This window comes from Drosophila sechellia, chromosome 3L, assembly GCF_004382195.2.
Source record: "Drosophila sechellia strain sech25 chromosome 3L, ASM438219v1, whole genome shotgun sequence".
NCBI classification, from domain to species: Eukaryota; Metazoa; Arthropoda; class Insecta; order Diptera; family Drosophilidae; genus Drosophila; species Drosophila sechellia.
In genome coordinates, this window is record NC_045951.1 from 5,466,826 (window position 1) to 5,492,118 (window position 25,293).

At 41.9% G+C, this 25,293-nt stretch overlaps 5 protein-coding genes across 6 annotated transcripts; 2 read left to right on the forward strand and 3 right to left on the reverse strand.

Annotated features, from left to right (window-relative positions):
• Window positions 1-6,798: 6,798 nt before the first annotated feature.
• LOC6610884 lies at window positions 6,799-8,934 on the reverse strand. The gene is made up of 2 exons (XM_002035411.2): window positions 8,080-8,934; window positions 6,799-8,015 (listed from the first exon to the last, which is right to left on the reverse strand). The coding sequence occupies exon 1, from the start codon at window positions 8,827-8,829 to the stop codon at window positions 8,086-8,088; it is 744 nt and encodes a 247-aa protein (XP_002035447.1). The 5' UTR covers window positions 8,830-8,934; the 3' UTR covers window positions 6,799-8,015; window positions 8,080-8,085.
• A 189-nt stretch (window positions 8,935-9,123) lies between these two features.
• LOC6610885 (succinate--CoA ligase [GDP-forming] subunit beta, mitochondrial) lies at window positions 9,124-10,979 on the reverse strand. The gene is made up of 4 exons (XM_002035412.2): window positions 10,793-10,979; window positions 10,565-10,694; window positions 10,384-10,483; window positions 9,124-10,199 (listed from the first exon to the last, which is right to left on the reverse strand). The coding sequence occupies exons 1-4, from the start codon at window positions 10,841-10,843 to the stop codon at window positions 9,230-9,232; spliced, it is 1,251 nt and encodes a 416-aa protein (XP_002035448.1). The 5' UTR covers window positions 10,844-10,979; the 3' UTR covers window positions 9,124-9,229.
• A 112-nt stretch (window positions 10,980-11,091) lies between these two features.
• LOC6610886 (CAAX prenyl protease 2) lies at window positions 11,092-12,286 on the forward strand. Its single transcript, XM_002035413.2, has 2 exons — window positions 11,092-11,564; window positions 11,624-12,286. Exons 1-2 carry the CDS (start codon window positions 11,159-11,161, stop codon window positions 12,124-12,126), a joined length of 909 nt encoding a protein of 302 aa, XP_002035449.1. The 5' UTR covers window positions 11,092-11,158; the 3' UTR covers window positions 12,127-12,286.
• A 205-nt stretch (window positions 12,287-12,491) lies between these two features.
• On the forward strand, window positions 12,492-14,014 carry LOC6610887 (bladder cancer-associated protein). Its single transcript, XM_032719499.1, has 2 exons — window positions 12,492-12,640; window positions 12,795-14,014. Exon 2 carries the CDS (start codon window positions 12,886-12,888, stop codon window positions 13,123-13,125), a length of 240 nt encoding a protein of 79 aa, XP_032575390.1. The 5' UTR covers window positions 12,492-12,640; window positions 12,795-12,885; the 3' UTR covers window positions 13,126-14,014.
• Window positions 14,015-14,355: 341 nt separating this feature from the next.
• LOC6610888 (putative mediator of RNA polymerase II transcription subunit 12) lies at window positions 14,356-24,563 on the reverse strand. 2 transcript variants are annotated; one of them, XM_002035415.2, is made up of 7 exons: window positions 24,368-24,563; window positions 24,061-24,164; window positions 22,100-22,126; window positions 20,790-20,987; window positions 16,381-16,625; window positions 14,966-16,260; window positions 14,356-14,836 (listed from the first exon to the last, which is right to left on the reverse strand). In XM_002035415.2, the coding sequence occupies exons 2-7, from the start codon at window positions 24,154-24,156 to the stop codon at window positions 14,814-14,816; spliced, it is 1,884 nt and encodes a 627-aa protein (XP_002035451.1). In that variant the 5' UTR covers window positions 24,157-24,164; window positions 24,368-24,563; the 3' UTR covers window positions 14,356-14,813. The 2 variants fall into 2 exon arrangements, with proteins under 2 accessions (XP_002035451.1, XP_032575389.1); XM_032719498.1 differs by lacking the exon at window positions 22,100-22,126.
• Between the last annotated feature and the right edge of the window lie 730 nt (window positions 24,564-25,293).

The following is a 25,293-nucleotide window of genomic DNA, read 5'->3' on the forward strand; positions in this document are numbered from 1 at the left end:
CTTAGTAAAAGATTAAAAAATATACATTTTAAGCAATTCGCCAACGGCAATGTTAAGCAAGGATGCATAATAAAACTTAATTCAATCGACTCACTAAAAATAACGTGAACAGTCAAATACTTAAATGCATTCTCAACATTCCATTTACATTACCTGCCACGAGTGATGACCTTGACATCGCTTAGTAAGCGGTTACTATATATTTATCCTGCTAAGCCTTCAACATTCTCAAATCATTATTAAATTTTTTGCTTTAATTTTTTGTCAGCCGAAAAAATCGAGTTGACCGAAAAAAAGGAAAAACGAATATTAAAAAACCGGGGCTTTTGTTTTGCTTTAATTTTATTTCATATGTAAATGCATTTTTGACAGAGTTTCATTGACAGTAAAATTATTAAACATAATTTCGCGATAAACCCAAAAAGCAACAAGTGGTTGAGGTAAAATTGAGGCTGTGAAAAGGGACAAAGAAATTGTACGTATTTAAATTGAGATTAATCCAAATTTGAGACTCAGTGGAATTTAAATAAATATATATTTTTTTTGCGAACTATTAGCCCACACAAAATTAAATTTTTATGAGCACAACGAGTCACACAATAAATATTTTTTTTTTTTTTTGGAAATGACCTTTGAGAGAACAAAACCTCAAAACGAAAAACTTTTAGCTATCATCAGTCGCAAAACAAGTTATATTTTTGCTAATCAAATTCAACAAGCCGGCGAAACTATCAAGAAATCGAAAATATAAATAGAAAAAAAACGATTTTAACAAGCCCAAGCCAAGTTCGATATGAAAAAAGGAACAAGAAATTAGCAAGTTTAACCTAAGATCAATATCTCATGCTAACAAAGAATCCGAGGCGAGTGAGCTACGCATTGGCCAACATTTTTGTGGTAGACAGAATGTGCACATGAAGCACCAAATTTAGAAAGCCTACCAAAAAAACCAATTTGTTGCAGTCTCACCAACGAAATACCAAAAGTCAACGCCTCTGACTCAAGCCAATGAGATGAGATGAGATGAAATGAGATGGGGAATCGTTACCATAAATCGTTCAGTCGAATGGCTTGCTCCACTGCCAATGAGTCATGGGTGCGCAGGGCAAGTCCCTTGATCCCAGGTCCCCATGTTGCATGTTGCATTCGCCGACGACCTTCGCATCTCAGATATCAACGTAGATCCCCAGCAGCTGCTTCCTTCTTCGGTTGCACGCATCGATGCTTATGTAACCGGAGTTGAATGACTCTTGCCATGTTGCCCTTGTGCAATCTGGGGCCCAAAAATAAATCAACTTCGGAATCCTGATCGCCCCTTCTCGATTGTTCTGCTCAAGCCGTTCCCGGGCAAGTCTACTGGAGTTTAATTTCAATTTAATTGTAAAAACGAAGAACGCCCCTGTAATCCTTTAATTTCAGGATGCAGTTGAAAGGAAAAGCATTTTGGTTTTATGAGGGGGGAGCAGCCTAAAGTGAAAGGCGAAACGCACTCATGGATGCGTCACAGATGCTATGGCAAAGATACATTTACATCCGTTTGCAGTTTTCGCAGAATTTAATGACATCTGGGAATTAATCCAGCTTGAGAATTATCTTGTAATTATTTCAAGCAATTCTTTTGGAATTTCTGAAGAGCTGCTACGTATTTTTTTATTCAGTGACAAGTTGGCAATTTTAGGCTCAATTTCTGGTAGTTTCCATTTCTCGACCAACAAATTGTGTGTGATGTCATTCGAGGGGTTTCATTAAAAATGCATTAGTCAAATTTAAGATAATCAAAAGAATAGCAGGCCTAAGTTATGATTTTTGACTTAGTCAGGGGCGGATTTATAAGATTAGGTCAAACAACTCTAGTCTCTTTAGTCACAGAAGCATCGGAAATCTTAGGAAATAATAAATAAACATTTTTTTATTTTTAAATATAATAGCATATTAAACTAATAAAATATATTATCTAGTTTTAGCTATAAAGAGGGAAAGTTTTCAAATAAAAGAAACAAAGTAGCGCCCAAATGATATCTTAAATCCGCCCCTGTTTGCAGTATTGGTCATCGCACAATACGTGAGAAATTCACGAGAGTGAAAAAGAATTCGCGGCCAATTAAGATTTGAAATAATGCCAAGACAAATGACGACCGGGTCTGATGGAGTGACAGTCCGCAATTGTCTTAGGCATTTGGCCAGAAAACATAATCCGCTTGGCCATCTTATCAATGATATCAGACACCAAGAACTTGTTTGGCCAAGGTAGAGGTTGTAGTAGCATCTGGTAACATATCAACAAATCATTTGCATACAAATTGCGGCCGAACACTGAGAGAACATTAAATCGCCATGTATCGGAGATAATTCGTGGAAGGGGCGACCTCTTCTTCAGCGGGTGGAGCAAAAACCTCAAGGTCGAACATGGTCAGACAAAACTGCCAACAAATTTCCTTCACCTTGTTGCAATCAATCAATACACTTGTGTGCCGTTGACTGTCAACACCAAGCGAAATTTATCGGCTGCCACCGATTGAATCTGAATTCTTACTTCCGTTCCGAGTGCCTGCAAAAGTAGAGATACACTTTGACCAACGCTTATGTGGGCTTATATTTCGAGCTAATATTTGCCTAAGCCGGGCAATGAAACTATAAATATTTATTAATTTATAAGCGAGGCATTTGTTTGAATTATGACACCAAATTAAGCTCACACGACACAAGCCGCAACTTTAAGTGGTCAAGACAAGACGAAACCTATAGGCCATAAAACAGCTAAAAGATTGTTTACAAAAACAAGCAAGAGGATTCCTGAATTTAGATCCCACTATTTCAAGTGGCTGGACCTCCTAAAACACCTTTCAAACGCCTCGCCTGCCCAGATTTGTTATCTCTTGTGATTTATCGAAAAATAATGCGTTGCAGACATAATTTTGTGGCCAGGAAATACAAGCCCAAAATCGCTTTAAAAGGAATTAAAACTAAGCTAAAAAGAGCGCAAAATAAAACAGTGGCATTGAAGCTTCGCACAAATAAAAACAGCGATTAATATAAGCTAAAGTAAAGACAGTGGGCCCAGAAATTGATATATATGTATTTCCCAGCTCAGGTGTCATATTTTGATATTAATGGGTAGCAAAAGGCAAATATGCATAAAACAACAGCAAACATTTTACGATCTATTTGGAGGAGGGAAAACAGAAATTAGCATGCAAATAATTAAATTAGGTAACTTGGATCCATTCTCTGGTTCGTCATTAGCACACAAAGCTCACTTTAAATCAGATCATAAAAAAATCTTGCAAAATAAAAAAATTCGAGGGAGCAATCAAGAATCGCCATCCAAACAACTGAACTTTTACGATGGGCGGACCAGAAAACCACATTCTCTATATTTTTGTTGATTTTAATCGATGTTCGTTTGGTAGCTGGTTTTATTTGCAAAAATTGGCTGATTTGATTCGGCCAAAATGTGTGTGCATAAATTAGAATTCCAAATTTGTAGTTTAGTTTCAAGAACATGAACTCGTTTTAGCTGCCATGGAGTGTTAATAGGACTTTTCTTTCATATGCGATACAAGTTTCTTATCTGAAAGTGTTATGAAATGTGTTTTGCATAGAGCACTGTCCATCTTCTCCAGCTTAGAAGCATCCATTGGCTATAAAGTCAGCACTATTTCGGTGACGCAAATGAAGGCGTCCGGACTGGTCACTTGGTGATTTTTGGTCCGGGCCATTTGAATGATAATATCTGTGGCCGGCAGAATTATGGCCATCTATATGATACTGGTTATGCTGTGATATAACATTCTATAATACCTAAGCATCGCCCAAGCCCCCAAACTGTCTCAGACGCCTTGCCACGTTCGTCTACTTTGGGTGACTATGTGAAGTTCAAGGAACTGTCTGACGCACGCCGCGTATACTTAATCTAGGTGGTGTCACTTATGAGGCGAAAATTTAGATGGTTAGCCTAGCGGGTGGTCTATAAGATGCTAATGTCTTCTTTTTGGAATGGCAGTTCACCTGACAAGGGGAGAATGAAACTTCCCGCACGTGAGTGGCAAAATTGCAAAGAAATTTTTCACAAATGCTAATCAGCTTAGAAATGCTTTCACTTTCAACGAAAGTCTGCAGCAGCGAAGGAACGAAAAGAAATCAGCGTATTTGAAATTTCTATGCAAAGACTTTTACCTTCACTTCGCCAAGAACTTTCATTGAACATTAATGAATTCTATAAATATCCTTAGCAACATATAAATCAACCTTAAAGTGTGGGGGTTTTTTCAAGTCAAACATCATCGTTGCCTGTATAAACAAATAAAAAAATACAAGTTATTTCATTTTATCTTTCCGCTTTCGTTTCGCTTCAAAGAACCTCTTTTTATATAAACCAGACAATCAAATTCATTCAACTCTATAAAGAAATGTTCCAACTTCTCGATTGCATATTCATGATGCAAACTTGCTTTTTTCGCACATCTCTTATGAAACTTTTATAAGCATGTTAATCTCGTTTAGGATAACCGAAACAGGAATTTAAATAAATTCCCCATTAATTAGCCACGTCAGCAGAAGTCACAGGCCAAGGAAGAAAATCTATCAAAATCCTGAGCATTTCAAACAGCCGCATTTGCGATCACAGTACCAATAAAGGAAAGCTCTTAAAATTGATTAATTTCATTCGGCTGGAAAGGTTAATCCAGCAGAAGCCGTTCTAAACGCTTCAGACCATTTTGTGTAAAGAGGCATAAAGTTGTTCTATTTCGATTATAAAATAAAATCGACAAGTCCATAAACTTTTAATGAGCCCAGACCAAGCCGAGCCCGACCTTCACGTCTCAATCAATATTTATTGATGACCAGCAGCCGCAATCCAACTTCGAAAACAGAGTGGTTTTGAGGAAAGTTTGCGTGTGGCAAATAGTAATCAATCTAATGGCTTCGCTTATGCTTATTGATTATAAACAGTTTATTTTTGAGACCTTTGCGTAATCGCGGACCCCAACTCTCAGTTTCAATTTTAAGTTTTCTAATCATCCCGCAAAAAAAGACGAAATACCGCCGATAACTTTTAATTTCAATGTTTATAAGCGTTCATTGACGCTCGATTTGATTGAAAATATTATGCAAAATGTTTCTTTGTGGCCAAAGCGATGGCAATTAATCTTTGGCCAGCGCCTAAGAACAGGTATGTTGCCTTTGTTAATGAAGCCTCGTCTTCAGATTCTGGTTCTTCTCATCGTGTTCTACTGTGCGCTGTGATGGCAGCATTTTATGCAAATGAAAAATCTTGAAACCTCTTAAAACCAATTAAGCATCAATTTATTCTCCTTTAGTTAAATTCCTATTTTTTCCAATAAAATATATTGAATTAATATATATTGGTTTTAAGTTATCCGTAGATATGAGCATTCGTGTATAAATTAGTTAATCCACAGTTCGTATTATTAGCGCTTTTTGTCCACGCCAATTTCCCATGAACATTTATAATTAGCCTGTCTCTTAAATCACTTGTAATCAGAAAACTGCTCCCAACAGGGGATTTCGAAGCTGTACGTCAATCAAATTCAAAACGCGAAGCAGAAGAGATCGAGAAATCCGTGCGGCAAAAACTCGACAATTCTCACACAGTCAGTTGGTTTAAGCCGAAGTTCTTAATCCGTTCCGTGTAACGAGTGCAGTAAGCCGATTTGTTTGTCAATCTAACGGTGAGTGAGGTCACCAAAAAGTGAATGCGAAGCCTCCGCACTCTCGATTTGGTGGCCATAATAAAATCCGTAAATAAATTGGCGTTTAGCACATATTTCAGTGCAGTTTCCTCGACCAAGGCTATTCCAAGCGAGTCAGTCATGAGGCATCCGAGCATCCAAGCATCCGGTTTGAAGTGACTTGGATTATTCGCTAATCAGATCTGTAGCGAGTGTGCGCGCCAATCCATCCATCAATCCGAGCTATCTTCGAACAGATTTCACGCTTCAGCAAGTCCTCCTCACTCACAATCGCTTAAAAGATACATTTTTCTTTCTGTCTCTTCCCTTCCCTGAATGTCATTGCCAAGTCGGGATTTAAGATCGTGGGTGGGGTTTTTTTAGATCGATATTTCTCACCACCTGCCTTGCTAATTATACCTTTATAAGCCAGGCAAATTAATATATTTCAATTTGTTATGGTTACCATTTTAAAGACTTTTTAAGAGCTTGAGTCAAGTCAGATATTTTGCTGACAAAATGATCTAATAGTTTTGTGGGTTTTTGGAACGTTCGTAAGGCCGAAGCTTCGCACATTAAATCTTTTACTCCATGCACCATTAATCAAGTATTTCGAAAAACTGAAGACTTGAAAGTAGGCTTGTCAAAGATATAAAGTTGAATATAATTCAATCAAAGCCTTATATGTTCATATGCTATTCTAAATAGACTATGGTATCAAAGGTCACCACGAAATATGATGAACAATTACAACTTTTACGCATTATAAAGTCCAATGATATGCGTTAAGATAACCATATTTCATCAATCATTAACAAATAACCCGACACAAAAAGGCAGCTTCGAAATCGCCGGGTCGACACATGGTGCAGCCCACAATCGGTTAGCATATCAGTTGTTTCTGCAAACAAACTGATGCATATCCGACCAGTTGCCTCAACGGCAACAAAAGCTGACAGCGAAAAGTTTGTTCGGGTTTCCCAAAATGCAAACGCCATGGGAAAACTAACTCGAATGCACAAAGCTGACTGGCGAGGAGATTCATTGTTTCGGATCTCATTTTGGAGCCCAGCTGCCTTGAACCCGCTCTAAAGATGCATTCAGCTGTTGTATACAATAAAAACTTTATTATTCTTCGCTTTAGCTAAAAGTCGTTTGTACATAAAAATGTTACACATATTATTGTATATGGGAGGGTAAAAGACGTATGTATTGCTTTAATACATAGCTAAATTCTCGGTTAAGAACATGCTACAAATACAAGTACAAGTGCAAAGGACGGATTATTAATACAGACCTAATTGTTACCTTTAAAAGAAGGTAACTTGTGCGGAATATTCGAGTTCAAAAGGGAATGTTTTGTTCTTAAAACTAATGGGCGGAGTTTCGCTTACCTTTCTATGGGTCACTTAATTAAGGCACTAGCTTAGCCGAAGTTTATGCAATTCAATGATCTCTATGGTTAGTCGCAGGTCAGTCGTTTCAGGTATGTTTATAACAACAATTTGTTTTCAGGCACTACGAACTACACCATAATAGTTTTATCTAATTAAGGCACGAGTGTAATATTTCGATGCTAGTTCCGACTAGCCTGCGACTTTTTCTAAAAAAAAAACGTACAATTGCGGAGGGGTATGCTGTTGTGTCTGGGCGTTAATTGAGCGAAAATTGATATGCAAATACTGCAGAATACTCTACATGAACATGAGTCATCTGTTTGAGCGTCTTCGTTTGATGTGCTTGGTTCTGGTTTTCATTCGGAAAAACATTCAGTCTTCTTTTGGAACTGATCTGGTCGATTGGATGGATGATTATAAGTACCAAAAACTGAAAGCTTGTGACTCGGTGCGGCCGTCAATTGCATAAACTTTTTAAATTAAAAACTACGAGTACAGTCGAACTTCTCTGAACTAAAATTAATTTGTTTATGTATGTTAGTGAGAAGCGATGAATATATGGCGAAAAATATTTTTTATCCAAAATAACTTTGGTCGTTAAAAATTTTCAAATATAACTTTTTAGTTTCTCGCTTATTTTCAGCGGTTGAAGAATTCTTTAAACCATTTAAACCAACATAAACCGACATGAACACTTTAACAATTGCCTATGCACATGGATACCATTACAGTAAGTAAAAAACAAAACATTAAACAACATTAAAAACGTGCGCTTTCAGAAACTGTAAGTTAGAATGTTTCGCCTTAGAGAAGTTCGACTGTAATGTTTAGGGTGAGAATTCTTTGAGGGGACGGAATGTTTTTGTTTTGTTTTCCTCTTGGTTGGCTTGTGTTTTCCTTGGTGCAAGCGTGCCAGCTGCCACGACTAAAAGAAACAATGCAAGAAGGTTAAGCGACCGACCCTGACTTGGATATAGTCAAGTACTTACCGTCGACTATCCGCGCACCAGCTCAAATCGCGTCTGAGATTCCTTGAACTGAATTCTCTTCTTGTGCTGCACGTGGGCTTCACTGAGGAACAAAGTAGACGCCACCAGGGTTAACACAGTACCCACACATGCCAGGATAAAGGACCAGCCAAACCAATTGTTCGCATGCTCCGGCATCCAGCCATTCCGGTTGCCAAATCCAGCGAATACGATCACTGCAATGGCCGCACTTACTCCAGCACCGAGAAGCACATATCCCAAAGATTTAATGAGCGTAATAAAGTGCTTTTGATCCGGACCAGCGCACAGGATGAAGACCAGTACTCCGATGGCTGAGACCAACATCCCGATGAAGGCCAAAGTGTAGAAGAACTGAGTAGCTATCATGAAGGCGGGCAACAGAAATCCACGGATCTCATCGTAGCCCGTGGTAAATGGGTCATACACCCAACGGCAGCCCACGAAGAACCTCCGCTGGCTGTCGTCGTTCACGTCCGGCAGCGACCGGAAGCAGTGCACCCACAGTCCCAGGCGATCCAGCTTGGCACCCGTGATGCGGTAATCACTGACCAACCAACTGGGCGTTGCAAATGCAATCACGATGAAGGCAAAGGCGAACACGAAGACGCCAACGCCACAACTTCCGGATAGTGTGCGCCTCTTCATGTTCACTGTGTGGCTGTTTTGGGTGTGACTGGTGGGCAGGTGCTCGTGGGAATCCTCGCGTGCGAAGTGGGATGGTTTTTGCATCCTTTGAGTGGGAAATTCTATTGGAATTTCGCTGGATTCCTGCGGAAATGTTTGTTTGGTTTGCTGTTTGGGTGTGGACTGCAGTGTGACCGCCCTGGTAACACAGCAAAAAACCACAGGGCCACAAAACAAATACCAAATGAAACGGCGCCAATAAATACAAAAAAAAAAAAATAATTTAAATTGTTAATTTTTTAAATTAAGAAATAAATGTTTTTTAACGTTAGTTAATTTTTTCCAGATGTTGAACATACTTCTAAAATCAAATAATTTTTTTTAATAGAATATAACATATTTTGGTTATATTGTCGATAAAAACTTATATTTAAAAGGCCCAACCGTTGTAAATGCTAATGTGCGTCGTTTCGTTTTGGAAGACATGCTCTCCTCAATCATTACCCTAATTAAGGGCAGCCACAGCCTTGTGGGCGGCATCATCCAAGTCAGTGGCGGTCTGAATGGGCAGGCCCGAATTCTTTAGGATCTCGCGAGCCTGATTCACATTGGTGCCCTCCAGTCGCACGACCAGTGGAACATTCAGTTGCAGCTTCTTGGAAGCAGCCACAATGCCATTGGCAATGGTGGCACAATTGACAATGCCGCCAAAGACATTGACCAGGATTCCCTTGACTTTCGGGTCAGCAGTGAGGATCTCGAAAGCTTTGGCCACCTGATCCTCCTTGACGCCACCGCCGACATCGAGGAAATTGGCAGGCTCGCCTCCATTCAGTTTGATGATGTCCATGGTGGCCATAGCCAGGCCAGCACCATTTACCAAGCAGCCAATATTGCCATCCATGGCGACGTAGTTCAGATTGTACTTGGCCGCCTCCACTTCCCGGGGATCGGATTCCTCCTCGGTGACGTCCATGGAGAAAATATCCTTCTGACGGAACTGAGCATTGTCGTCAAAGTTGAGCTTGGCATCAACGGAGATGACTTCTCCCTTATCCGTCTCCGCCAGCGGGTTGATCTCAATCTGTACGGCATCCACAGCTTTGAAGAGAGTATAGAGTTTCTGAATTTCCTCGGCACAACGCTTCACAGAGTCTCCCTTGAACTCCAAGAACTTGGCCACCTCCAAGAGCGTCGACTCCGGAATGGGCTTGTCAATGTCTAGCGGAACAGTCTTAATTTTGTCAGGCGTTTCCTCGGCCACCGCCTCGATATCCATGCCACCGGCAGGCGAGGCAATCAACACGGGCCCATTGTGCTCGCGGTCCAGCAAGATGCAGAGATAGGTCTCGCGGGTAATGTTGATACTGCGTGCAACCATAACCTTGTTGACCAGAATTCCCGATTTGGGCGTTTGTTTTGTTATCAGTCGGTTTCCAATCATCTGCTGGGTAAGCGAGAGCACCTCGCTCTTGCTGCCGAAATGATTATTAATTATTAGTATAAGCTGGTCTTATCAGTTGTGTTTTTAACGTACACTCTGGCTCTCACAAATTATCATTTTCAATATGGGCAGAATGATGACAGACTCTAATATTAATTTTTTTAGATAAAATGAATGTGAATGTGAATAGCCGGAATAGACCTAATATATATTACTTGGTGGTGATATGGACGCCGCCTTTGAATCCATTGTCGAAAGTTCCCTTGCCACGCCCACCGGCGAGAATTTGCGCCTTCACCACATATTCCGGGCACTCTGAAACACAGAAACGCAGCATTTAACATCAATTAGCCCAGGGATTACATAATCACCGACATGGTCACGTCCTCCACTTACCAAAAGTCTTGACGACCTCGGCATCTGCCTTGGAGTTATCCAAGACCTTGAATTGCTGGATGGCCACTCCATACTTCTGGAGGATATCCTTGCTCTGGAACTCCAGCAGATTCAGGTTGCGCACGGGAACCTAGCATCGAAAAATAAACAAAGCCAAGACAAAGGTCACTTCAACTTTTTTTTTCCAAGATTAGGGACATATAGAGAGGAATGTGAGTGCGAGGAAACCTTATGAACGATGTGACGGGCTGTGGTGACTGCTCTCAGTAGGAACGACATCTCGGCTGCTCTGCGGTGGTAACTGAACACCTTGGCTAACTTGGTATAAATTTATTTTCGTAACTTTGTCGGAAAATTTAGTTTAAAAACACAACCGAAAATCGCAGCCCTTCCACGATGCTTATCACTGCACAATGTGACCAGGACGCACGACTACATCCCACGGTGATACAAATATACCAAGTTTCATTGCCATCTTGAACTAGTTCACACGAAGCAATGGTCTTACTTCTGCAGTCAGCTGAAAATCAGCTGTTATTGTGTACTTTTTTTTCCGCTAATGGTCAGCGAAGAATGACGAATAGCACAAATTGAATGAAAAACCTGAGTGAGACGGTATCCGAAGTCAACATGCAAGAAAATGTAGTCCACGAATCATTGCCCCAGATCCCGGTGGCCACTTCGGTGACCTGTTGCTTCGTGCTGGCTGTTCTGTACGTGGGTAGCCTCTACATTTGGAGCACCAAACACAACCGGGATCATCCAACCACGGTTAAGAGAAGATTCGCCAGTGTGTCCATGGTGATGCTGGCAGCCCCGTTCTTCGTCTACTTCTTCTCATCGCCGGAGCTGCTCAGCCGGGTACCGTTTCCCAAGCTGCTCGGTCTGCGCTTGGAGGGATTGTGGCAGGCTGTTGTGATACCATACGCCCTGACGGTGTTGCTCTTCCTGGGACCCATCTTTGTCAACATGCAGAACGAGTCCGTGCGCTCCTACTTTGGTACTGATGAATACACCTCTGCCTATCAGCCGCTTCTTACTGCTTGATTTGAATTGCAGATCTGGACTACTGGAAGGGATCATTTGGGAGCATCATCTGGGTGCGCAACCATGTGATGGCACCGCTGAGCGAGGAGTTCGTCTTCCGAGCCTGCATGATGCCCCTCATCCTGCAGAGCTTTTCGCCCCTGGTCGCCGTTTTCATAACGCCGCTTTTCTTCGGAGTGGCCCACTTGCATCACATAGCCGAACGCTTGAGCTTGGGCGTGAATTTCAGCAGTGCCCTATTGATTGGGCTGTTTCAGTTCATCTACACCACGCTGTTTGGCTTCTATTCCGCCTTTCTATTTGCCCGTACAGGCCACGTGGTGGCTCCCATCTTGGTGCACGCGTTTTGCAACCACATGGGTCTGCCGGATCTGCAGGATCTGTGGCAACAGGATCTCTGGCGACGAGTGGTGGCCATTGTTCTCTACTTTGCCGGATTTGTTGGATGGATATTTCTGGTACCACTGGCTACAGATCCTTCGATCTATGATAACACCCTGTACTGGAATGCATAATAAAATTAATTTGTATGTATCAACCGCTGCCATACGTCGGTTCATTAATGTGTACATAAATATTATTGCATGTATTATGTTTAGATGTAATGTGCACAAAAAAAGACTTCCGATGAAAAAGAAAAGAGAAAGTACAGTTATATGTATACATAGAAAGTCAGTTGTTCTGTTTTGTTTTTTCGAGATTACTTTTATTTGAACTTCTTTTGTTTGCATTTGTTTAATATTAATAAACAATAACTTAAAATGTATAATTATTTTTTAAAGAAAGAAAGAAATAAGAATTCAAATTTAGGCGGTAATTTGTGGTTCCGCGGAACCACCAGTTCCAACATATCGGTATCGGACAACTGGTCACTCTGCCACTCAGAGCCACAAAGGCTTATCGATAGGGCCCGATAGGCCCAGACAAGTAAATTTTGGTAAATATGTGATGATTTAAAACGACGCACAACAAACGAGAACCTTAACGACCCGAAAACCGAGAGGTCAGCGCCAGGAGGCCCAATCGGAGGTAATCCCGCAGAGCGGCGACCCGTGCCAGAGCTGGCACAACAGATCCACGTTCTGGTGACGTTTGTGGTCTTTGCCCAGGACTACGAATGATAGTAATTATAGAACAATTAAGACTAACCTCGACCCCCGGGGGCATCCTGGGACACTTGCAGGCCGCGCGGAAGACCACGTCAACGCACACGCAAATAGATCCCAAGCAGAAACAGCAAGAACAACACACCCACCCACCCAACCGCACACAGAATGTATTGCCTACAATGCCTGCTGCCCGTACTACTGATACCAAAACCCACGAATCCGGCCCTGATGGAAACGCACGTGATGTTCATAGTCCTCTACCTGGTCGGATTCTTCCTGGAGCGAAAACCCTGCACCATCTGCAGCCTCGTATTCCTCACAGCCGTATCCCTGATATGCTACAGTGGCGTCGGGAACTGCATCTTTTGGGGCAACTGCGAGGGCCATCTTTGTGAGAATGGATAGAGGTTCAGCAGGGCGCCGCTTATCTTTCACTCCCAAGCAAAGGAACCCCCCGTAGTCATAGTCAACGAAGATAAAGTGCTAATAATAACTACCTTTTTACGGAATTACGTTCGCGTTGTTACAGCTTTACATCCTAGAAGATCGGAGAAGTCTGAGGAGCAGGCGGAGATAAGGGATTAGGGATAGCTTGACTAAGTCGGTGAAATCAAGTGATCAGTGATACAAGTGATGAGTGAGTCCGACCAGGAACAAAGATTGTGTGTCTAGTATACCCATTGCATTATTTCCAGCCCCTTTATGTTACCTTCATAATTCTCTTGGTTATGAAATGTAATTGTATTCAAGCGTTTTTTGTTTTTAAAGCTTAGACGAATTTAGTTTATATGAAGAAAGCGCTACGAAAACGTATTGTACATCACCCCACCCAAAAGCCCTACCCTATAAATCAAAAATAACCCTTATCCACCCCACTTGTCAATGCAACTTACGATTAGTCATATATGTTATATATATATAAATACATTATACAAAACGTAATTGTAAAGAAAACTAAGGCAAACCACACATTCACTGCGCATCCTTGCTGAGTTGCTGAGCCAACGGAAGCTGCTGACATCGGTTGTAATTACCCTGTCGTGTGCACGTGCAAAACCTGTATATACAAACAAGCATATAACTTACACCGATCGAAAAAATATGCATTATATACATAAACTGTAAACGAGAGACAAGCACAAATATGTAAAAATGAGTAAGAGGCGGGAGATTATAACTTATACAAATAATATTGTTCGATTTTTGCGAATTTGTATGATTTGAGCGGTATTTAAAAACGGAAAGTGTGGTAGATATAATGAAATAAAATTTAAATAATGGTAAACTTCTGCAATAGCTCGTTTAAATATTTTTATACTTGCGGGAACTGTTACTTAGAAATCGGATTTTTTAATATTCAAATAGAACATATTGTCCCGGAATTTATATATATGTATTCCAAGGTCCCACATCCAAGTAAAGTACGCATTTTATTTGATTTCCAATTATCCACAATTTTATTCGCTTCAAAATGTGAGTGTATATAGTATATATGTTCATATATAATGTACAAATTTCTCTTCGCTGTCGTTGGTTTTGGAATTTGATTATGTCAAGATCAAATCAGCTTCATCTTCGTTCTTAATTTACTAACAACTACACAAGACAATTAATTAATTAAAAATACGATAATAATTTATGTACAAAAATTTCCATCGGATTTATTTGTGTGTATTTGTGAAAAACAAAACTGTAGACAATTCAGAAAACTGAAAGAAAAATACTTGGAAAACTTTCACAATTTTCTTTTTCACAGGTGATTGTGTTCTGTGTTCTAGTTGTTGTTGGTTGGTTGGAATGTTATACACGCATTAATATAAAATATACAAAAATGATATATAGAGAATACGTTTTTTGAAGAAGGCCAAATATTGTAGAAAGACATGTTTTAAACTTGTTGATTAGTTTTGGTTTTTACTTTTTCTTTTAAGCTGCTTTAATTACAAAACAAATCGAGACGATTCGGTTACAATCTTAGATTCTTCGGGTTTAGTTGGGTACATGATGACTCCTTCTCCTAGTTCCTCGCGGTCTACACCCTCGTCGAGATTCGATTCGCACAGCAGCAATCACAGGCGTGGTCTTCTTGTTACTTAAACGGAACGAGGCTGGACGACTGCAAGTGCAAAATATTTTTATTTAGAAATGCTGATTTCTAGATATTCTACATATATAATACACCATCCCATCCTCATGATCCTCAGATCCCATCCCCATGTTAATAAAAGTGTAAAGATCTACTCACAGTGAGGTCGCTGGGACTCTTCGGGGGCAGCAGCTCCTCCCTCCATGGCCTGCATCATGGGCACCGGGATGCGGACGGGCTGGGCCAGACTGCGTCCGTAGACCATGCGGCCGAAGGGCAGCTGCTGCGGCTGGTCGGGCATCGGCGGGGTCATGGTGTCACGGGGCTGCTCAGGCAGGGGCTGCAGGATCAAACGCTGGACGCGCATCTGGGGCAGCTGCTGCTGCTCCTGTCGCTCCTGGCTGACTTCCTGGTGCTGTTCCTCCGGCTGCTGCTGCTCGGGCTGGACGGTCTGCTGCTGCTGCTGCTGGGGCACCGTGGTCTGGGCCTCGGTGGTGGCCTGCTCGGCGGAGCTGGAGACGTCTTCGTCGCTACCCTCGCTGGATTCCGCACCCTCCTCGGCGGCCAGACGACGCAGCTCATCGGTGATGCGATCCTCGGCCATGCGCTGGATGTTCCTCAGATCCTCAGCGGTGATGCCAACGCGCTGCAGGGCCATTCCGAAGGGCATAGGCTGGATCTGAATCTGGGGGATCTCACGCTGCTCCTGGCGCTGCTGCATCTCATGACGCTGCTGCATCTCATGACGCTGCTGCATCTCCTGTCGCTGCTGCATCTCCTGGCGCTGCTGCATCTCATGGCGCTGCTGCATCTCCTGGCGCTGCTGCATCTCCTGGCGCTGCTGCATCTCCTGACGCTGCTGCTGGGCGGGAATCTGGACGGGCACATCGTCGGCCACATGGATCTCACGGAAGGGGATCTGCTGCATGTGAATGCGCACGGTCTGGACCTTGGGCATCTGCATCTCCTCGGAGGACTCCATGCGAGGAGCCTGCATCACCTGTGGCGGCATGGGAGGACGCATGGGCAGGTGCTGGAACGGAGGTGGCAGCTGGCGGATGATGATGGGTCCCTGCTGTTGCTGCTGGGGCAATTGCTGTTGCATCTGCATGGCTGGCGGCATCATTCTCTGGGGCATATGGGTCAGAGGCATCTGGTCGGGAATGCGACCGAAGGGAATGGGCACTCGCTGGAATGGAATGAACATGGGCCTCAACGGCTCGGCATCCTCATCGGAGTCCTCCTCCTCCTGCTCCCGCTGGCGCTTGGCCTCCTTCTCCTCCTTGTCCTTGTCGTCGCCGCCGTCGCAGAAGATCGAGATTCGCTCGCCGGTGATGCGTGCCTTCTTGGGATCCGTGGTCAGGTTAACTCCGAAGGGCAGGGCAACCGTCTTCGAGGGGGAGTCGACAATCTCCTCGGCGTGCTTGCGCTCCACCACACAGTTCATGCGGGATCTGTTTTAATAGGGACAAGGATTGGCATTAGAAAAAGATCGTATTTACAATGCAAATATCAGGGTCGGAAATTAAATTAAATTTTAAATTCTATTATTTATCAATCTTTTCGATGCTTACTTCTTGTTGTTGCGCAGAATGGCGGCAGCCAGGTCACTCAAGTCCAGCTCGAGTGGCATCTTGCCGGGGAACTTCTGCAGCTCATCGGTCTCATCGCTGTCGGAGTAGGAGTTGTCCTTGTCGGGGTGCTCCTCGGCATCCTGGGTGGCTTCAGTCTTGCGACTTTCCGGCTCCAGGCTCTGCAGCTCGGAGTCATCGGCAGAAACAGCAGCTCCTCCCAGCAGGGGTTCAGCACGGGGAAGTTCCTGAAAATAAGAAAATACATGGTTTACCTATCTGGTTATATTGTAAAGTATATTATATATTGTTATTTGTTTACGTCATTCCCCCAACCAAACATATTTAACCGACCCCCAATTTTCGGTCTTAGATCATGTTGCGTGTTTTTGTTTCCCCCAATTTTCCAACGTTTTGTCGTAAAATTGACAAAGTTGTTTTCTTTGGGCCCTCAACTGGAACTGAGTGTCTGCTTTGCAGTTGCTTTTCGTTATTTTCTTGACTAGTTTGTATTTTTTTTTTTTGAGCCAAGTTTCTTGCCAGCTCTTCGTGCGCGAAACAATGAGGGGCAGAGACCCCCGGTGGCAGTCATCGCAGTCAATTGCCCGGCGGAGATGTGACCCCAACCTACATACGACCGAAACCAAAAGTAAAATGCCATCGGAGTAAAATGCTCGTTGTAGCCGCGGCCCGAGAAGTCCAAACAAAACAGCGAACCAGCCACGAAATTACATAATCGCACGATCACACACAGCCAAACAAATGGCTATATCTGCGTTTTGCGGCCGAGTGGATCGTGGCTAAGCTGAATTCATGCCCGGCCACAAGGGGCACAGAAGTAAACAAACGAAAAATAAATTTAAATTATATGACTCTCTCATTAATGGGCAGCCACGAACGAGGGGGAGTTGGGCGGACTCGAAGCGGGATGGAGGTGATGTGGATAATGTTTTATACATACATATATCCGGTTCGGATGGATGGATGGCTTATTTTGCAGGTCACCCCGTGTACTTGACAAAAGAGGTTGACATTGAACTGAGACAAGTTCTCTCCGCATTTCCTCTAAATAATTGAGATATATATTTGGCTTAGAAGATGCTCTAATCATTAGTTAAGCAAGAAGGCTGCCCTTCACTTTTTAGAGATGGAACCGATTTGGGAATGCCTGGAATTAATTTCTTGACAAAAACTTTCCTATCTTTGAATTTAATAAAATTTCCATTTCTCAGAAAAGCCGCAGATCGTCAACAAAAACCAGTCCATATGCAAAATGAACCAAAAGTGAGTCAATCTTGAGTCATGTGCTCCCAGGCCAGGTGACACACAATCCGTAAATTTCACTTTAAAATCATATGTGTAAGAGGAAAACAGCAAATTGGGTGGAAAAAAAAAAAATACGAGCTGAAATCGAAACCAAGCCCAACCAGTTCAGCAAGTTCGCTCGATTTGATTGTTTGTTTTTCGCATTCGTAGTTGAATTTCAAGGCCAGGCGCATCTGGAGATAAGATCTATTATAATACAAAGAGAACATTTGTCTGCTTCCAATTTGCCTTTGCTTATTGGGCGGGACATGTGGGGAATCGCGTCGCATTAAGATGACAATTAAATGATTACAAATTGAATGCTCCGTGCAATTAAAATGACTGACAGCCCTCCGAAGTCGGACGGTAGGCATTTAATTTGCAAAACTTTTATTTATAGCCCGAGTGAGTGACGTGCGTCAGTCGCCGCCGGCTGCAATTGTCATTCTAGAGGCGGCTCATGGCAATTTCTTTAGGGAAATCATCCATAAAAAAAATCCATTTGCGCTTTGCCAGCATAATAAGTTTTTCATCTGCCCGTCGCTTGGTTGTCCAAGTGCCAAGCGATTTTGCACAACAGCACATAAATAACATTTACCTATATGCTGGCTGCCTGTCTGCCAGTATGTCGGTACATTACATAATCGTCAGGCCAAAAAGCATTTGCTTTGTCCCCAAAAAAAATCACACTCGCACACAACAGCAGAAACAAAGTTGCGAGAGGCAAGCGGAGAAAAACGAAAGACTTAAGCGCGCAACTCGCCTTAAATGGCAAACAGTCAACGGCAATGGCCAAAACCACAATGGAAGCCCGGTCTTTGGTCTTTGGTCTGCTGATGGCTTTTTGCTGGATGCTTGGGATGTTTGCCCGAAAGGTTGTTCGGTTGCTTATTTTTATTTTTTTTTGGCTTTCGGTCGGTACCAAGCGGCGCCAGCCGGCAAAAGAAGACAAATACAGCAGAAAACACTGAAATGACAGCAAAATTGCATTATGGAACGGCTGTTGCAAGCGATGGCCACGTGAGAAGATCTTCATCAGCCGGAGATATCAACGTTGGAAACGAAGGTGTATGAAATCGCATTTGAGAGGCGGAGGATTTATTAACTTCATTTGGATTCTGGGAAATAACCATTAAGAGGGAGAAGCTTTTAGGCTGCAAGTGCATTGACATCATTTCGAACTCTTAAGGAGCCAAAGTGATATTTGTAAAAAACCATACCTCTTTATTGCAAAGATTCATTTGTCTAACGACTGATTAGATTCATCGCTTATTACCTACACTTAAAATCAATCTACAGCTATTTTTTAGTTAATGTTTCGTAATTATTGAAATTGTTATTAGGCTAATATTTAAAATCATTTGCTTATCGATGTCGTTAGCCTTGAGTCTCTAATAAAATAAATTGAATTCGATTTTCAATTACAGAGCACTTTAAACAATGGTTCATTACGATGGCCGTTATTGGCAGCTTTCACTCTTATCCATTAACTTGCCGCACAATCAAATTAATTGGGATCATATGCTGCAGTAATGAGGATTTATAAAAATGCGTAGTTTTCAGAGGGTTTGCCTCTTTTTGGTTGATCACATAACAATTGCATTCATTGCATGGAGTAAAAATCACTTTCACGATTTTCCGACCATCTCTACTGCCAGCTGCTCTTTCAGCTGATGATCTCTGGCATTTTGGATGCCCCAGCAGCAACAGCAGCAGCAACAGCCGCAGCAGCAACAATTGCTGCGCCCACGCCCGCTTCAGTGGATTTTGGTTGTATCTTTTTGTATGTGGCTTGCAACATGTTTTGTTACTACCGAATGCTGCTTTCACTTCGTCTGGCATTTGATTCGCAATTGTTTGCTCTCTGGTTATTATGTCGCAAGCTCCGGGCTGCGAGCTCCAAATGCGAACTCCACCATTTTGGTGTCCACTTAAGCGTCAAATTATGGGAATTTCGCTTGATTGAATTTATCGTTGCATTCGCTGGATTCGTTTGTTCGCTCATTCGTTTACATAAGCCATCTGCACAGCGGGTTGAATAACCTGCTCAGAGCACTATAAGCTACATATATATACATATATGTATATGTATGCTATGTGCATAATTTGTTTCATTTTGCACTTTCCATATCGGCTAATTGAATATTGATGACACGAATGCAAATGATTGGACCGCCAGTCATTAACTTTGAATTACGCGCCTTGCCCAGTCATCCAATCATCAATCAGCTATTTTATATCCATAGTCCTAAAGTTGTGTCTATAAAGTTGTTACTTTTTTTCATAACTGCCATTTGATTATGGTTACATGCGTGAAATTTCTCAAGGAAGCATACAATTGAACATTTTTTGTTTTTTGCTGTTATGTACATGTGAATATGCGAAATTGCTTTGTAGCTAGGTGCTTATTCAATCACTTTTGATTGAATTGGCAGTTATGTGGCAAGATTTTTGTATAAGTATAATGACTAGGAAACGTTTAGATTTACTGCAAATCGATATTTCCCAATAAATTTCCAAAGTGATAGTGATTTACAGACAAAAGTAATTTACTTTCCACTCAGACATGTCTATCTTGTAATTGGTTTTATAATTATATGAATATATAGCAACTGATTTATTTACTTTACAGTTAATATACATTCAACTGTTTCCTTTTGGCTTCAAATTAAATTTCTACCCAATGATCTTATTACGATTTTAGCTAATATATCTAACATGTGAATATCACATTTCGTGATATACAGTGCCTGTCGAAAGTCTGCGATCCCATAGAACTAATAGCGCGTGCAGTCAACAACATTTTGAGGGAAATTACAGCAGGTACGAAGGGGGAACATTTTTCGGCTACCACAGATTATAGCTACATTTTCCGGTAATTATATTTAATTTTGCTTAATATTCGAAGTTTTTTTTTTTTGGGAGTCCGACTTTAGTCCGTAGCGTGTGCAGTCGAACGATGCGAGCCATTATTAGCCAACTCTATAATTTTTCAGATTCAGACCCCCATAGAGCACGATACTAATCTGCCATGGCAACGGACCATTGAAGCACAACGGATTGTACGGATTGGCATATCGGTTGGAATACATATTTCGCGGACTCACCTTGCCCACCTGCTGCAGAGTCTCGAGCATTAGCTCCTTCTCCAGCACCGAGTCGAGGGCCTGGACCTGATCGCAGGAGGCCTTGGCCTGCAGATAGGACGAGGCCAGGATGAAGGATCCCAGGATGAAGGCTGACACGATGATGGTGAAGGCGGTGATCTTGGCAATCTTCACCGAATTCGCCTGGCGCTTGTAGGCCTAGAAAAGTACAGAAAATAACATTAGCTTTGCGATTTTGCAAATGAACATAAATATTCAGTTTTCATTTGTGTTTGCAATTCAATATTTCTACGTGCTCATTTGCCTATGACCTCTCTGTGTTTCGGTTGTTTTTGTTGGGGGTCAGGTAAAAGCGACGACCTTACTCCACAAAATACAGCTCAGCATGGTCAAGCGCGTTTTTCGCTTCAAAACGTTGAAGTTTTGGGAGAACTTCAAAGAAGTGCAGGGTGCATAACGATTTTTTTTTGTGAGTGATAATAACTTATTTACATAAAATGTATAGGGGTTACATCAGTTGCGACTGTTTTAGGATGGGGCATGCATTTTCATTAATATTTTATTATCAATGGGCTCTTAAGTGCTGTTTCCAGGTGACAGAGGTGGCTCGGCATTAATCATTAAAAAGCCGAACAGTCAGCTAAAAAGATGAGACCCCCAAGGTAATGAACAATAAGTGATTGTTAAAGGCATTTAAGTTTTTGGCAAGTGCTTTAATCGAGAAGAAACTGAGCCTTAGATCATCGCAAATATTTGCCTTGCCAGCAGTGGGAAGCCGTGACTAATGTGCACAACAAATGCTTGCCGTGTAAGGTGCAAAAATTTACAAGTGGATGCAAAAAGCCGCCGCATAGGGAGTATCCACAAAAAAGTTAGGCCAGCCAAACGAATTCCGCATTTGATGATTTTGGTTGCGCAACAGGAAACCCTCCGCAAAATTGAGGAAGTGGCAAGCCCAAGAGAAAAGACAGTGAAGACGCCGGAGTCTCAGGTGTGGGTGCAGTCAGGTGAGGCGGCTTTTTCTCGGTTATATCTATATCTTTTTTTCGAAATGTGCAATGTTTTTTGTTAACACCTCTACGTGCGTGGCTGGCGTGGCTGGCCCCAAAATGCAGTTGCGAAAGTGAATTGTGAGTGAGTGATCATCATCATCATCAACACCAGGCAAAGTGAATTGGAAGTGAATGGCTCGCCTGGCACTCTATTTTACTCTACTCTACTCTACTTGATGAGGTTTTAATTTTTTTGCGTTTTGTGTTTTTACTTTTTTGTGAAGATTTTCGTGCAGACAAAAGACTTGAGCGACAAACCTGATGATTAAAGTTAAAAAATCCCATCTGTGGTTGGTTTTGAGTGTTTGGTTCGTTTTTTGTGTGGTGGCGAGTGCGGGGGAATAGAGAAAATTTCATATTGTCAATCACGGTTTTCGGGAATGGTTTGGGTTTCGGTTTTTTGCATTCACATTTTTCAACCAAACCAAAGAAAAACGATTTTTGTGGTTTTTGTTTCGAGTGTTGTGCACACACAAATACGCACACATTGCAAGGGAAAAGTACATAAAAACAAGAAAAGACAAAAAGTTAATTAGATTGTACTGCAGTTGTGTGTGGGGTCGCTTAATAATACTTGAGGTGAAAACCTAACACATTTGGCCCAAAGCTAAACAAATACTGCACAAAAGGGAAAGCTCTTGGCCAAGGGTCGATTGTGAAGGCTGAGACAGAGCTATTGACGTATTAAGTAACCCATTGATTGATGGACTCTGTAATGGGAAAGGTCATGCTATTGCCTCTATAAATGGTATCAAGTCACTGAAAGTTATGGTTGTTATGCTCACTGTCCATTAATAGAACATAATAAAGGTAATTCTAGTTCACTTTTTGCATTCAGTACATATTAATGATAATTACTTTACAGATTTCAACAACACTGAGAATTATCCCTAATGGTTTTCTCAATTTCCTTGGTCTGCAGCCATTAAGCGATTAAAAATTCAAACAAAAACAGGTAATTATACATATACATTATTTTCATTTTCCATAAACGGAGTATCTTTTAGCTGTTTTTTATTTCCACTAACTGGTGTCTATATCTTTTAAATCGAATACTTGTACGTCAGCCAATCAGGTTTGCCGCTTTTTTGCATTGGGTCAGTGGTAGTGTGCACTGGAATCGAGCCTGTTAGATAACTTTTTGCTTTCACTGTACCGCTGGCAGGGCGATAATGATGGGAGGGGAAAACCCTCGCGTGAATGGAACCGCACAAATCATTTATGGCTGATGCGGATGCTGACTGTTGAATGCCAAATGCAAAATGTACGGTGCAATTTATGCAAATTTGTATTTTAATTCAGCCCACAACACCACTACGAATGGGATCTAATAGTTTTATTTTTATATATGTATGCTTATAAATATGGTGTATGGAATGGTTGGGAAAACAAGTTGAACAAGTCAAAGTACTCGGCGGTGGCGCAGTCTATATAGATATAGATATAGATAGATATTTGTTTTGGCTTTGCGTTATTAGCGTGTCGTGACTGTGGCATTAGAGCTCGTCGCGATTCGGATTGCGGCGGATTTCTATTTGTCCAACCATATCGGATACACAGATCCATTCACACCTTGCCGAGAAAGAAGTATGTATGCAGGTAGGCACGGGTGTATCTTGTATCTTGCAGATACGAACGTTGCTGTGGACTATTTCAGGGAAATGTCAAGCCGCAGACGATTGTCGAAGCCGATCACGTTGCATGCGATTCCCTCTCGACTGTCAGACAGTAATAATTTTTGAAATTGCACATTAATGGCGGGGCATTTGCAAATTGCTTATGCAGCATGCAGTGCAGGCTGATTTGGTGAAAATGCAGCTCACGTTTGCAGCTACTTGCAGAAAAGGTCCGCATTGCGCATACGCTCTGTGGTCCGTCGGCGGATGCAATAAGTCAAAGGGTGACCCTGGCATTTTCTAACCCACTTGGCCGCCAACCGACCAATCAACGCTCAACGGGTCAGTTGCACTGAAAAGCTTAGTTCAGCGCACACTAGATGTTGATCAAAAAATTAAATGATCATTTAAATTAGCTTAATAAACAAGTACATTCTACGCAGAAATACTAATCGATTAATCTCACTAATCTCTCTACCTGATCATTTATTTTTTCGGTGCAAAACCATCATTAGCGCAAATCGTAAGTATCTGGCTGTCGTCATTAGTTTCGCCACTTGTCACACCCCAAAGGGAGCAAGCTCGAGGCTTCACTGTACTCACCGGTGGCGGTTCGCTGGCGGTGCTGTAGACCTCGCTAGCCGCATAGTCGGGCTTCATTTGCACGGTAGCCATCGAGACGGTATCCTTCTCGGTCATCTATAGCACTACAAAATATGGGGAACAATCGGTTAACTCTCGGCTACTCGAAGTCCTGCCATGTAAAATCCAAGCAAGGATAATTGATAATTGTGGGCAATAACAGTTCGTATTGTAGTTGGGAAGACACAATTTTCTACACTTTCTTTTATCACTTTTCACTTGCTACAGTTTTAATTCGCAGCGTCTGGCATTAGTATCCTTCACTTACGTAGAGTATTTTCCAAAAATTCGACAAAAAGTAAGAGGAATTTCGTTGTACGATTTATTATTCAGCGGTCTTGTTGGGTTTTTGAAAAAGTTGCCTGACCAACTTTTCAGCAGGGAGACTTTGGGCCTCTGGAAACTTTGGATTACTACGTCTTTGTTGTACGACTGCCACTCGCCGTCTGAAGCCACAAACGCGTTTCGTTTCAGATTTGTCTACCAGATTTAAAACTTTTTTCACTCGGTGACTGTGACGCCGACTGCGGCAGAGCGGTCACTCACACACACACACACGAGTAAACTGAAGCAGACAGAGACAGCTGCACGATCGGCACGAAGCTAAAAAACGAACGAAAAACAAAAGTTAAGCTTAAAAATACAACAAAAAAGATCAACAATAACACACTCAAGCGGCCTGGCTGGCTTACTCACACATTGACACTTTATCCATGGGATACAGTAGGCACTCAAGTTATTGTTTATTAGTTAAGGTAAAACATATAACTATTACTATAATATCATAGTATTATATATGAAAGTATAGATATTTTATATAAATAACACATTGCCTTTCATTCAATTTGAAAAAGTACGAAATCCATGTAGTCGAGTGTTTACTGTTCGTATTCAAGCCGAGCTTAGGCATAGAAAAAGCTTTCGGCTGCTTTGGACCTTACAATTGAGCTACACACGTGATTGTGCGTTGACGCTGAGCAATTAGCCCAATGCGAATTAAATTGAATTTAAAAATAAAATCATATCATATAATTGCTTGTGTACACACACACGGCTATTTATAGGGCCTTTTGTTGGCTGGCCACTTTTCTAGCCAAACGATTCGCAACGCATTCCATCAATTAGAAGCAGCTAATGCGGTTTAGAAGCAGAACCATTTAGGTGAGCCAAATGCGAAGCCAGCGATATGCCTCG

Coding starts and splice junctions, on each gene's coding strand:
- LOC6610884 (XM_002035411.2), bottom strand. CDS start 8,829: ATGCAAAAACCATCCCACTTCGCACGCGAGGATTCCCACGAGCACCTG.
- LOC6610885 (XM_002035412.2), bottom strand. CDS start 10,843: ATGTCGTTCCTACTGAGAGCAGTCACCACAGCCCGTCACATCGTTCAT. Junction 10,695..10,792: donor CCCGTCACATCGTTCATAAG/GTTTCCTCGCAC, acceptor TTTCGATGCTAG/GTTCCCGTGCGCAACCTGAA. Junction 10,484..10,564: donor CGAGGTCGTCAAGACTTTTG/GTAAGTGGAGGA, acceptor TCTGTGTTTCAG/AGTGCCCGGAATATGTGGTG.
- LOC6610886 (XM_002035413.2), top strand. CDS start 11,159: ATGAAAAACCTGAGTGAGACGGTATCCGAAGTCAACATGCAAGAAAAT. Junction 11,565..11,623: donor GTCCGTGCGCTCCTACTTTG/GTACTGATGAAT, acceptor TTTGAATTGCAG/ATCTGGACTACTGGAAGGGA.
- LOC6610887 (XM_032719499.1), top strand. CDS start 12,886: ATGTATTGCCTACAATGCCTGCTGCCCGTACTACTGATACCAAAACCC.
- LOC6610888 (XM_002035415.2), bottom strand. CDS start 24,156: ATGACCGAGAAGGATACCGTCTCGATGGCTACCGTGCAAATGAAGCCC. Junction 22,127..24,060: donor CCGCCAGCGAACCGCCACCG/GTGAGTACAGTG, acceptor AACCAACCACAG/ATGGGATTTTTTAACTTTAA. Junction 16,626..20,789: donor CTCTGCAGCAGGTGGGCAAG/GTGAGTCCGCGA, acceptor TCTTATTTTCAG/GAACTTCCCCGTGCTGAACC.